This window comes from Leucoraja erinacea, chromosome 6 (assembly GCF_028641065.1).
Source record: "Leucoraja erinacea ecotype New England chromosome 6, Leri_hhj_1, whole genome shotgun sequence".
Lineage (NCBI taxonomy): Eukaryota > Metazoa > Chordata > Chondrichthyes > Rajiformes > Rajidae > Leucoraja > Leucoraja erinaceus.
The window spans coordinates 12,748,059-12,760,512 of NC_073382.1; the positions used below are offsets into that span (position 1 = coordinate 12,748,059).

Consider the following 12,454-nt stretch of genomic DNA (forward strand, 5'->3'; position numbering starts at 1 on the left):
AATTGGCCTCACCAATGCCTTGTACAATTTTAACATTACATCCCAACTTCTATACTCAATGCTCTGATTTATAAAGGCCAGCACACCAAAAGCTTTCTTTACCACCCTATCTACATGAGGTTCCACTTTCAGGGAACTGTGCACAGTTATTCCCAGATCCCTCTGTTCACCTGCATTCTTCAATTCCCTACCATTTACCATGTACGTCCTATTTTGATTTGTCCTGCCAAGATGTAGCACCTCACGCTTATCAGCATTAAACTCCATCTGCCATCTTTCAGCCCACTCTTCCAACTGGCATTAATCTCTCTGTAGACTTTGAAAATCTACTTCATTATCCACAACCCCACCTATCTTAGTATCATCTGCATACTTACTAATCCAATTTACCACGCCATCATCCAGATCATTGATGTACATGACAAACAACAGTGGACCCAACACAGATCCCTGTGGCACCCCACTAGTCACCGGCCTCCAACCTGACAAAGAAACATCCACCATTACTCTCTGGCATCTCCCATTCAGCCACTGTTGAATCCATCTTGCTACTCCACCATTAATACCCAACAATTGAACCTTCTTAACCAACCTTCCGTGAGGAACCTTGTCAAAGGCCTTACTGAAGTCCATATACACAACATCCACTGCTTTACCCTCATCAATTTCCCGAGTAACCTCTTCCAAAAATTCAAGAATATTAGTCAAGCATGACCTTCCAGGCACAAATCCATGTTGACTGTTCCTAATCAGACCCTGTTTATCCAGATGCTTATATATATTATCTCTAAGTATCCTTTCCATTAATTTTCCCACCACTGGCGTCAAACTAACAGGTCTATAATTGCTAGGTTTACTCTTGGACCTCTTTTTAAACAATGGAACAACATGCGCAGTACGCCAATCCTCTGGCACTATTCCCATTTCTAATGACATTTGAAATAATTCTGTCATAGCCCCTGCTATTTCTACACTAACTTCCCTCAATGTCCTAGGGAATATCCTGTCCGGACCTGGAGACTTATCCACTTTTATATTTCTCAAAAGTGTCAGTACTTCCTCTTCTTTGAATCTCATAGTTTCCATAGCTACTCTACTTGTTTCCCTTACCTCATATAATTCAATATCCTTCTCCTTGGTGAATACCAAAGAAAAGAAATTGTTCAATATCTCCCCCATCTCTTTTGGCTCTGCAGATAGCTGTCCACTCTGACTCTCTAATGGACCAACTTTATCCCACGTTATCCTTTTGCTATTAATATAGCTGTAGAAACCCTTTGGATTTACTTTCACGTTACTTGCCAAACAACCTCATATCATCTTTTAGCTTTTCTAATTTCTTTCTTAAGATTCTTTTTACATTCTTTATACTCCTCAAGCACCTCATTTACTCCATGCTGCCTATAATTATTGTAGATCTCTCTCTTTTTCCGAACCGTGTCCAATTTCCCTTGAAAACCATGGCTCTTTCCAATTTTTACTATTTCCTTTCAACCGAACAGGGACATAAAGATTCTGTACTCTTAAAATTTCACCTTTAAATGTCCTCCATTTCTCTTCCACGTCTTTCCCATAAAACAAACTGTCCCAATTTACTCCTTTTAAATCCTTTCGCATCTCCTCAAAGTTAGCCTTTCTCCAATCAAAAATCTCAACCCTAGGTCCAGTTCTGACCCTCTCCATAATTATATTGAAACTAATGGTATTGTGATCACTGGTCCCGAACTGTTCCCCAACGCATGCCTCTGCCACCTGACCCGTCTCATTTCCTAACAGGAGGTCCAGCACTGACCCTTCTCTAGTAGGTACTTCTATGTATTGCTGCAAAAAATTATCCTGCACACATTTTACAAACTCCAACCCATCCAGCCCATTTACAGAATGTGTTTCCCACTCCCAGGAACTAAGGAGTAAACTGAAAAAGGAAATCAGAAGGGCAAAAAGGGGTCAGGAGATTGCTCTGGCAGGTAGCATTAAGGACGATCCAAAAAGATTTTATAAATACATAAGGGGGAAAAGGGTAGCTAGAGAGAGAGTGGGACCTCTCAGGAATCAAAGCGGTCACCTCTGTGTGGAGCCACAGGAGATGGGCAAGGTCCCCAATGAGTATTTCTCCTCTCTACCGAGGAGAAAGGCTGTAGGACGGAGGAACTTAGGACAGTCAATGGAAGTGTCTTGAAAGCAGTCAGTGTTACCGTTGAAGTACTGAAGGTGCTGTCGTGTATGAAGGTAGACAAATCTCTAGGGTCTAATCAGGTACAGGTGCACAACCTTTTATCCGAAAGCCTTGGGACCAGACACTTGTCGGATTTCGGACATTTTCGGATTTCCGAATGGAAGATTTTTAGCGTAGATTAGGTAGGTAGCGCGGGCGGCTTGAAAAGTCTGGAGCAGCTGCCTCCTCCCCGGAGACCGGGAGAATAATTGCATAAATGTTAGTCAGTTAGTTTGGAGGGATTTTATGTGGTGGTGGTGGAGTAGGGGTGAAGGGGGAAACTTTAATTCTTAGTCCCCTACCTGGTCGGCGACTCCCAACCTCGCGGAGCTGGGGGCTCCGTCCGGCCGCGGGCGGCGCCGGTTGGAGCTCCGACCCCGGCAACTCTACCCCTGGCTGCGCGGCTCCAAATCCAGCGACGCTCCGCGAATGTTGGAAGTCGGCGGCCACAGCGCTCCGGAGCTTGCCGCACGGTGACCCGGTAAGGCATTGCCCGCTCCCCGCTGGTGTCCCAGCGCTGCGACGCCGCCGACTCCCGACATTCGCGGAGCTTGGGCGTCCGGCCGCGGGCCGCGGGCCGCGCTGGATTTGGAGCGCCTCGCAGCCAGGGGTAGAGTTGCCGGGGTCGGAGCTACAACCGGCGCCACCCGCAGCCCCACCGGCCACAGCGCTGCGGAGCTTACTGCACGGCGACCCGGTAAGGCATTGACCGCTCCCCGCCTCTCCGACCAGGTAGGGGACTAAGAATTAAAGTTTACCCCTTCACCCCCCCTTCACATAAAAGCCCTCCAAACTAACTGACTAACATTTAAGCAATGATTTACAGATGTTTAAGCGTCTCCTGGTTTCCGGGGAGGAGGCAGCCGCTACAGTAGTACAGACCTGGGTTGACCGTGGGTTGTTTCGGGTCAAGTTTGGCGCCAAACGCGAGCTTTGGTGTGCAGACGATATCTGGAAAAAATGGCCGGTTTTCGGAGTTTTTCGGTTTCCGGAACTCCGGATAAAAGGTTGTGCACCTGTAGATCCGAGGACATTGTGAGAAACTAGTCAGAAGATTGCAGGAGCGCTGGTTGAAATTTACGAGTCGTCCTTAAATACAGGAAAGGTGCCGGGAGACTGGAGGATGGCAAATGTTGTGCCTCTATTCAAGAAGGGCTGCAGGGAAAATGCTGGGAACTATAGGCCGCAGAGCTTAACATCTGTAGTTGGAAAGTTACCAGAGAGTATTTTGAGGGATAGGTTAATCAGACATTTGGATGGGCAAGGGCTGATTAGGGATAGTCAGCATGGATTTGTACATGGGAGGTCATGTCTCACAAATCTGAGTTTTTTGAAGACGTGACCAAAATGGTCGATGAGGTCAGAGCTGTAGATGTATACATGGATTTCAGTAAGGCATTCGACAAGGTTCCGCATGGTAGGCTGCGCTGGAAGGTTAGATTGCATGGGATCCAAGGAGAGAGCTGAGTGGACAGCAAATTGGCTCCATGGAAGGAAGCAGAGGGAGATGGTGGAAGGTTGGTTCTCAGACTGGAGGCCTGAGACTAGCAGTGTGCCTCAGGGTTCGGTGCTGGACGTTACTGTTTGTCATCTACATCAATGATTTGGATGAGAACATATAGAGCAAGACTAGCAGGTTTGCTGATGATACAAAAGTGGGTATTTTTGCAGAGACTGAAGATGGTTGTGAAAGATTGCAGCAGGATCTTGATCGATTTGCCAGGTGAGCTGAGGAATGGCTGATGGAATTTAATACAGAGAAATGTGAGGTTTTGCATTTTGGGACATCGAGCCAGGACAGGACTGACGTAGTGAATGGTAGGCCTCTGGGGAGTGTTGTAGAGCAGAGGGATCTAGGAGTACAGGTGCATGGTTCCTTGAAGGTCGAGTTGCAGGTAGATAAGGTGGTCAAAAAGGCTTATCTTTGGTGAGACTGCATTTATAGTATTGTGTTCAGTTCTGGGGACCATTTTATAGGAAAGATATTGTCAAGCTTGAAAGACTTCAGAGAAGATTTGCGAGGTTGTTGCCAGGACTGGAGGGTGTCAGCTATAGGCAGAGGTTGAGTAGGCTGGGTCATTATTCCTTGGAGGGTAGGAGTATGAGGGGTGATCTTATAGAGGTGTATAAAATCATGAGAGGAATAGATCGGGTAGATGCCCAGAATGTCCTGCCCAGAGTAGGGGAATCGAGGACCAGAGGACATAGGTTCTCTGGTCTGCGAAAAGGTTTAATAGGAATCTGAAGGCTAACTTTTTCACATGGATGGAACAAGTTGCCAGAAGAGGTAGTTGAGGCTGGGACAATCCCAACGTTAGACAGGTACATGGATAAGGCAAGTTTGGAGGGATATGGACCATGAGCAGGCATGTGGTACTAGTGTAGCTGGGACATGTTGGCCAGAGTGGGCAAGTTGGTCCACTGTATCACTCTATGACTCTAATCCTTTGTGTGGAATAGTTATATTCCTTTTTCTCTTTTTTGCCTGAGTTAAAACACAAAGCTCACTAATTCGCTTGAGTCAGCTGAATTATAAAAGTGATTCTATCAATCGCTTATTAAGACTGATTATGAGTACCATAGTTTAGGAATGATGTCAAGGCATTGGTGAGATGCAGAGATGATCTACTCTATCTGTCTTGGTGTTTGGGTTTTCACTGAAGGTGGAGGGACCAGAAAAATTAGGAGGGGTTGGAAACAGAGGAGTGATATTAAAATGGGGTAACTGCTTCCAGTGTCAGGAAAGTCTTTGGGCAGACGACATGAAATTATTGAATGGTGACATGAGCCATAATGGAAAAGGGGAGATGTTGTACGATTTGTAACATTCTGCCTAAGAAGGGGTTCATTATGAACTTTGAGAAGTGAAACATAAGCAGGGCCAATAGGAACTTACAGGGGAGTAAGACTAAGCGGAGCGCTCTTAGAATGAGGGGCCGTGTGGTTTCATAGATAGATAGAAAATTGGCGCAGGAAGAGGCCATTTGGCCCTTCGAGCCAGCACCGCCATTCATTGTGATCAAGGCTGATCGTCCCCAATCAATAACCCGTGCCTGCCTTCTCCACATATCCTCCCACGCTGCATGATTCCTCACCACCTTTAGTTCCTGTATGTTCAGTCTGGTGTGTACATACAGGGCCATTCATAACTCTGATGATTTTGACAATTAATAGAACTTTTGTTTGTGTTTCAGGAAGTATGATGAAGCATTAGACTATCACCATCAGGCGCTGGTTCTCATTCCCCAGAATGCATCCACGTATTCCGCTATAGGTTACGTGCTCAGTTTGAAGGGCAACTTCGAGAGTGCCATCAACTATTTTCACACGGTATGGTTCATGGTTACATGAGAATACTTCAGACATTAAATCACTTAACTTTAAAATCCTCTTGGTTACCAATTTTCTTAACTCCATAATTGAAAAACGATGTGATGTTTACTTTTTATACCTTTCAAGGATAATCAGAAATGGCAGTCTGGGTAGCATACTATTAACACGTGGGTTGTGGTGGGGGTGAAGGTCTTTTTTGTCTGGTGATAGTAAAGCTTTGTCTCAATTCATCAATTTGGGGATGATAACCAGGGGAGCATTAGCGGATAATATTGTGGCGATTGAGGCAGAAAACAGAGTTTGACCTGGCCTGGGCCAATGTTTGAAGCTTTTACCGTTCAATTCTTTTTGTGACTTTTTTCTAGTTACAACAAATGGGAGCTTTGTCACCAACACTTGACTCCAGAAACTATTCTTAATAGTTCAGTCCAAGTATTATCTTCAATTGAGATGAAATTGTAAAAACCTTTCTTTCACTCCTGAAACTATTATTTTGTATTAAAACATGGAGGGAGAGATGTAAATTGATGCCAATGATTGCGAGTATAAGCTGGGTGTGGTTGAGTCCACAAGGGCGCTTCGAACGGTGGAATGGGAAGAGAGGAGTGGAATGCTGTTTTGTAATGGACAGATGCAGTTTGAAAATACCCAGAGGATTTGGGTAACTGAAGAGCAGAGGATGTAGGGCTGAAGGGTTCAGAATTTGGATGGAAGGTCTTAGCTGCAACCTCCGGCAACCACCTGCAACCTCCGGCAACCACCTGCAACCTCCGGCAACCACCTTCAACTAGCATCGCAACCGGCTTCGACTAAAAAAATGACCGATTTTTAAAACGGCAACCTGTTTTTAGTCACCGCCGGTTTTGAATTTTTTGAAATAATCGCCGGAACATAGAAGAAGCGGAAACCACTTTCGACCATTAGGGAGACTGACAAAAACCTCCGGGAACCGCAAGGAAACCTTGGGTGGGGCACAAAGTCTCCAGAGGTTTCCGTTCAGGTTTCCTAAGTGGGACGGGGGCATAAGCATGACTACAGTCAGCACATGTTGGCCTGTTATAGCTTGTCTGTACATTTCTTCCCCTCTCTGTTTTCTGAAGTTACTTAAATCCATCATTTAGGGCAATAAACACACATCTCACCCGTCTAGTGACATAGCTTGTGCCAGCCTGATCAAACCTGTTGTTTTGAGTTGACTGAGCATAGGCAACCGATGGATTCCATTGAAAGCATTGAAAGCACTCTACATTCGACTGGGGCACCAGAAACAGTGCGCTACACTTTTTGCCACATGAAACCCTCTTCATCTACACTGAGTACCTGTATGTTGTGTTGATTTGCCCCCATAGCAGCTGGCCCACATTTGCACCCATTGCTTCATATCAACGAATAAATATTTTGCACACCACCACATGCTTCCAGCAGGACCATGCTGCCGAAAAGGTAGAAAGAAGGAGCCAGTTTACACAAAAGGACACAAAATGCTGACGTGATGCAGCGGATCAGTCAGCATTCACAGCGATGTAGACATACACAGACATGTATGTTGAAATTGGCAGAATCACAGCAGATTCTGCCAATGATTCAGACTCATTAAAAGTTATTAAGTTGTCACAGGAATCATTAGTCACAGGAATCTTAAAAACTGCCACAATATTTCCACCGCCCAGCGATGATGAAATTATATACATCATACGCCAGTAATGTACATAAATGTAGGACTCGTGCGATTGTTATTTGTTTCTCCTCCCTCTCTCAAGCAAGCACTGCTATGTAGAAACCATCTTGCACAAGTTAATTACTGTGGCTTTAACTGCTTTTTTGGTTCCCATTAAGACATATAGCCTGTGTATGACTTTCTTTCTCTTTAGGCCCTAGGTCTCCGTAGAGATGATACCTTTTCAGTTACGATGCTTGGTCATTGCATCGAGATGTACATTGGGGATGCAGATGCCTATATTGGTGAGCATTGTTCCGCAGGTTTTTAGAATGTTATTGGAGGCTCTTTAGAAATGTGCTAAAATGGTCTTTATAAACTGCCTCTGCATTATAGATCCATAGTTCCAATCTGCATGGACTTCTCATTGATCCATGGTCCCAGTCTACATGGACAGTTTTGTTGGTCCATATTCCCAGTCTGCATGTATTGCAAAGTTAATCCATAGTCCCAGTCTAAATGGACTGCAAAACAATCCAGAGATCACAACCTTTGAGATCCTGCTCCCTAAACACCTGCTGTAGGACCTCTTCTCTCCTACCTATGTCACTGGTACCAAATTACCACAACCTTTGGCTGTGCACTCTCTCCTTTCACAACGTCCTGCAGCCACTCCAAGGCATCCAAAATACCCCTGACCCTCGCACTAGGGAGGCAACATACCAACCTGTAATCTCTTTTGCAACCACAGACACAGCTATCTAGTGATCAAACTTTTGTTTTTGACTTTCCTTTAAATAACTGAATTTGAATGTTCAAATTAAGTTAATGGTACAATAACAGAACTGTTATGCAGTCAAAATCCATCTCCAGCAATGCTGTACTGCCTTAGTGCCTCCCTCTGGAACTTCGTGTGGATTATTTGCTAATGGTGTGGTATTTGAAATCACTGCCTTTTGACTTGGTACCACTAAGCCAAGCTATGATCCCTTAGGAGTACTCTTGTTAACACAAGATCAGTAGTATTATTACCAAAACTTCCCTTCTGCCAGTTTGTGCAGAAGAGCCCAGAGGTGTTGCTAAATCTTGAATATGAAATGTTTGGCCCATTGTGACTGTGTCATCTTTAAGATTGTCACAAGGGAAATGTTCCATTTGTTGCAGGAACGGAGATAAAGGAGAAACTCGGATGCTATGAGCTCGATTTGTCTGCAATGAAGGCACCTATGATCAAGAAAATGATTTACTGCTCGTGGGAGGAGAGGGAGAGGGAGAGTGATACAGAGTTTCAGAGACCACCCCTGGAGGAGAGTGGCATCATGGCTCTGGAGACCACGCCTCAGCAGAGTAAAGCAACAAATCCCAGACCTGCTCCTGAGGACACCCCACTCTTCATGGAGATGAACGAAAGTGACATGATGTTAGAAACATCCTTGTCTGACCAGAGCAACTGAGTGCCTTCTGACCAGGAATTTTGGAACTGTTCCTTGCCTTGTAGTGAGTGGGTTGGCCGGTGTGAGCAATACAAATGTTCAGTCTTGTCCTGAATGTAGCCCAGCTTTAGCGCTGAAGATCCACAGACACTGAGCCACTCCAGCAGTGGTGACTAAACTAGGGATCAAATGATCCTGTACTCACCTGCTAGATAAAAGTTGATCAAGTGATATCTTGCAATGTTAATCTATCAATTCATTGTATTAAAATCTCAAATAACCTTGGGCTCCAAGTTATTCCATCCTTGAAAGGCACTGATCTTGGTTTGCAACTAATATCAGGTGTTAATATTTCTAAAGTTATGCTAGTCTATTTCATTATGTACTTCAGTGTTAATTTTGGTTCTTCAGACCATCCCCTTGCTGGTGTTGTAGAGTGCTGGGCTGAGTTCTTTGTCAGATGTCTCAAAAACAACACCAAATATCTATGAGTCTTTTTCTGCTTCCGCTCATGCCTTCGCTATGCTTTGTGTGTCTTGTCTGATGATTCAAAGACTGTCCCAATTTGTACCCGTACTTCCTTGACTTTCACATAATGTAGCAGTCCTCAGCTTTGTCACTGCTGTTTCTCCATGCTCACTCCCCATTGCCTTTGAATTTTCAGGCCAGAACGTAACGGAGTGTTCATGAAAGATAGACACGAGGTGCTAGTCAGCAGGTCGGGCGTCATCTCTGGAGAAAAAGGATGTGTGACGTTTTGTGTCGGGTCTCTTCTTAAAACTGGGGAGGGGGGAGTGGTGGATTGGGAAAAAATATTCCTTTTGGTACGGGAATGGAGTACCAAAGCATATAGACCACGCTTTTGCTCTTTTAGCAGTGACATTATTTAAAACGTTTGCATACACTTGGGGAGGAAACTGCAAATGGCCATTATTCACTAGATCAAGTATTGGTTTCAAATCTGAGAACATCATTAAACTGTTGCGTAAAGGTTCACAAGGATGTTACTGTCGAGAAGGTTTGTGCTAACAAAGGAGATAGATCTTGCTATTCGTCAAGTCTGTGTTGCCAGAAGAGGAATCAAAGCTATTCGCAAAAAGTGTAATGCCAGAAGATGTGGAAATAGTGATATGAGACTAAGGAATGTGCATGCTCATTAAACCTATCGCAAAAGTGACTGGGGAGAAAAATGATCTATGCTGAGTGAGATCAGATTTTTGTTTTAAATAAATGTTTGCAGACAATTATTGTTTGAAATGTTAGTTTAGTTTAGAGATGCAGTATGGAAAAAGGCAATTCGGCCCACTGAGTCCGCACTGAGCAATGATCACTAGCTCACTACGTACGCTAGTTCTATCCTCCACACTGTATACAATTTGCCTTTTGCAGAGTAAAGTGGACAAATTTACAGAGGCCAATTAACCTACAAACCTGCACGTCTTTGGGATTTGGGAAGAAACCAGAGAACCCTGAGAAAACTCATGCAGTCGTGGGGAGAATTTACAAACCCCATACAGACAGCACCCGTAGTCAGAATTGAACCTGGGTCTCCGGCGCTGAAAGGCAGCAACTCTACCACTGCGTCGCAGTGTCTTTATATGGATGCAGAAACAGAGTTTCGTTTGAGCCTCACTGAGGTTCAAATGACATGTAATAAATATTGTATTGTATTGTGCCACCCAAGATTCTAAGCATTGGGTGTTCAACAAATGAATGGAGGGCGAGATGTTTCTCCCTTTTTACCCTGCTTCCCTTTGTCTGAGGTTCTGACCTGCATGCTATGGAAAGGCCACTCCTGCAGTTTCTCCAGTTTGTGGATCAACTGTACTGCCCTCAACACAGCATTGCAGCTAGGCAAGATCTCATCCAGCAAGGCCTGGGCACATGGACACTCGGACTGTGCCCTGGCCAGAACCCTCGGTCGGATGGTCACTTCCCCAAACATCCCCCACACACAAGAAAACGGCTGGGCAGTCGATCTTCCTCTGGCCGTAGTCCCAAGTCGAATAGTCACCCGTTTTCGCCCCCACTCCCTGCCAGAGCAACTGGGCAGTGCAATCACCATCCCTCCTACCCCAAACCCATTCCAGAGTCCTGGGTCAGGTGGTCACTCCTTCAGCTGCTGCCAGAGCATGACTGTTTCCTTCAGAGTCATCAATGGGTTTTGTGACGTGAGGTGCAACTTAGAGATAAACAGCCAAAAATATATCCTTGCTTTTATAATGGCAGGCCAGAAACCTGTCAAGCAGGATTTGTAGCCTGCGGTAAAGCATGGTTTAGCTGCAAGGTCACAAGCAGATAATGCTTTTTCTTGGCCAGACATGAAGAAAGCTGGGGATGTGGATCCGCAGTGCCCTCCATAATGTTTGGGACAAAGACCCATCAATAATTTGCCTCTGTACTCCACAATTTGAGATTTGTAATAGAAAAAAATCATATGTGGTTAAGTGCACATTGTCAGATTTTAATAAAGGCCATTTTTATACATTTTGGCTTCACCATGTAGAAATTATAGCAATGTGTATACATAGTCCCCCCGTTTCAGGGCACCATAATGTTTTGGGCACAGCAACGTCATGTAAATGAAAGTAGTCATGTTCAGTATTTTGTTGCATATCCTTTGCATGCAATGACTGCTTGAAATCTGCGATTCATGGATATCACCAGTTGCTGGGTGTCCTCTCTGGTGATGCTCTGCCAGGCATGTATTGCAGCCATCTTTAGCTTATGCTTGTTTTGGGGGATAGTCCCCTTCAGTTTTTTCTTTAGCATAAATTCTTGCCCACTCAAGAATTGACCATTTTTTTAGCTTTGAAAAACTCCTTTGTTGCTTTAGCAGTATATTTGGGATAGATAGATAGATAGCCTTTTATTGTCATTCAGAAATCTGAACGAAATTGCAGCAGTCATACATATAATACCATACAATAAAACAACAATAAACACACATTAACATCCACCACAGTGAGTCCACCCAGCATCTCCTCACTGTGATGGAGGCAAAAGTCTTAGGTCGCAGTCTCTTCCCTCCTCTTCTCCCTCTGCGCTGGGGCGATACCCCCCCGGGCGATGTTAAGAACAGTCCCGCGGCTCAAACACCGCGGCCCGGGGTGGTTGAAGCTGCCGCCCACCAGTTCTGCAGACGCAGCCGCTGGCCCGCAGCCGAACCCCGGACTCAGGCCACCGCCGCCAGAACACCGTCCCAGCCACCCTCACGTGAGTACTGTGCCGTCTTCAGCCTCGGGCTGGGCCGCCCCGACATGGGCGCCGAACCTCCCCCGGACTGGGCCGCCCCGACTTGGGCGTCGCTTCTCCCCCGGACCGGGCCGCCCCGACTTGGGCGCCGAACCTCCCTCGGGCTGCCAGCGCCGCACCTTCCCGAGCTCGGCCGCTCCGACGGGAGCCTCGTTCCACCCTCGGGCTGGCCGTCCTCACGGGAGCGTCCCAACCTCTTCCAGCCCTGAGCCGGACCACCCTCACGGGAGCGAGCTCAGAGCGAGTCCTGACGGTGCTCTGCCTCCGGAGCCTCGAGGTCGTCAGCTCCATTAGGCCTCAGCGCAGACGGAGGCAGAGAAGGGGAATACGACAAAAAGGTCGTATTCCCCCGCAGGGAGAGACTGCAAACCCCGTTTCAACCCCCCCCCCCAAAAACACAAGCTAAAACCAAAAAACTAGACTAACCAAACAAAATAAACAACATAAAAAACACAAAGACAACGGGACCGCCGGTAAGCCGCTGCAGCCAGAGCCGCGCCGCCACTCCGAGCACTTCGATCATTGCTTTGTTGTAGAATGAATTGCCGGCCATTCAGTTTT

The 12,454-nt window shown here is 45.8% G+C and overlaps 1 protein-coding gene across 2 annotated transcripts in view; it reads left to right on the plus strand.

Moving 5' to 3' along the window:
* cdc16 (cell division cycle 16 homolog (S. cerevisiae)) overlaps window positions 1-8,919 on the plus strand; it is a 56,993-nt gene extending 48,074 nt beyond the window's left edge. For both annotated transcript variants that reach the window (XM_055636629.1, XM_055636630.1), the window contains 3 exons: window positions 5,410-5,545; window positions 7,420-7,510; window positions 8,370-8,919. In XM_055636629.1, the coding sequence (XP_055492604.1) occupies window positions 5,410-5,545; window positions 7,420-7,510; window positions 8,370-8,659 (517 nt within the window). In that variant the 3' untranslated portion in view covers window positions 8,660-8,919. The remainder of the gene's footprint in view (window positions 1-5,409; window positions 5,546-7,419; window positions 7,511-8,369) is intronic.
* The last annotated feature ends 3,535 nt before the right edge of the window (window positions 8,920-12,454 follow it).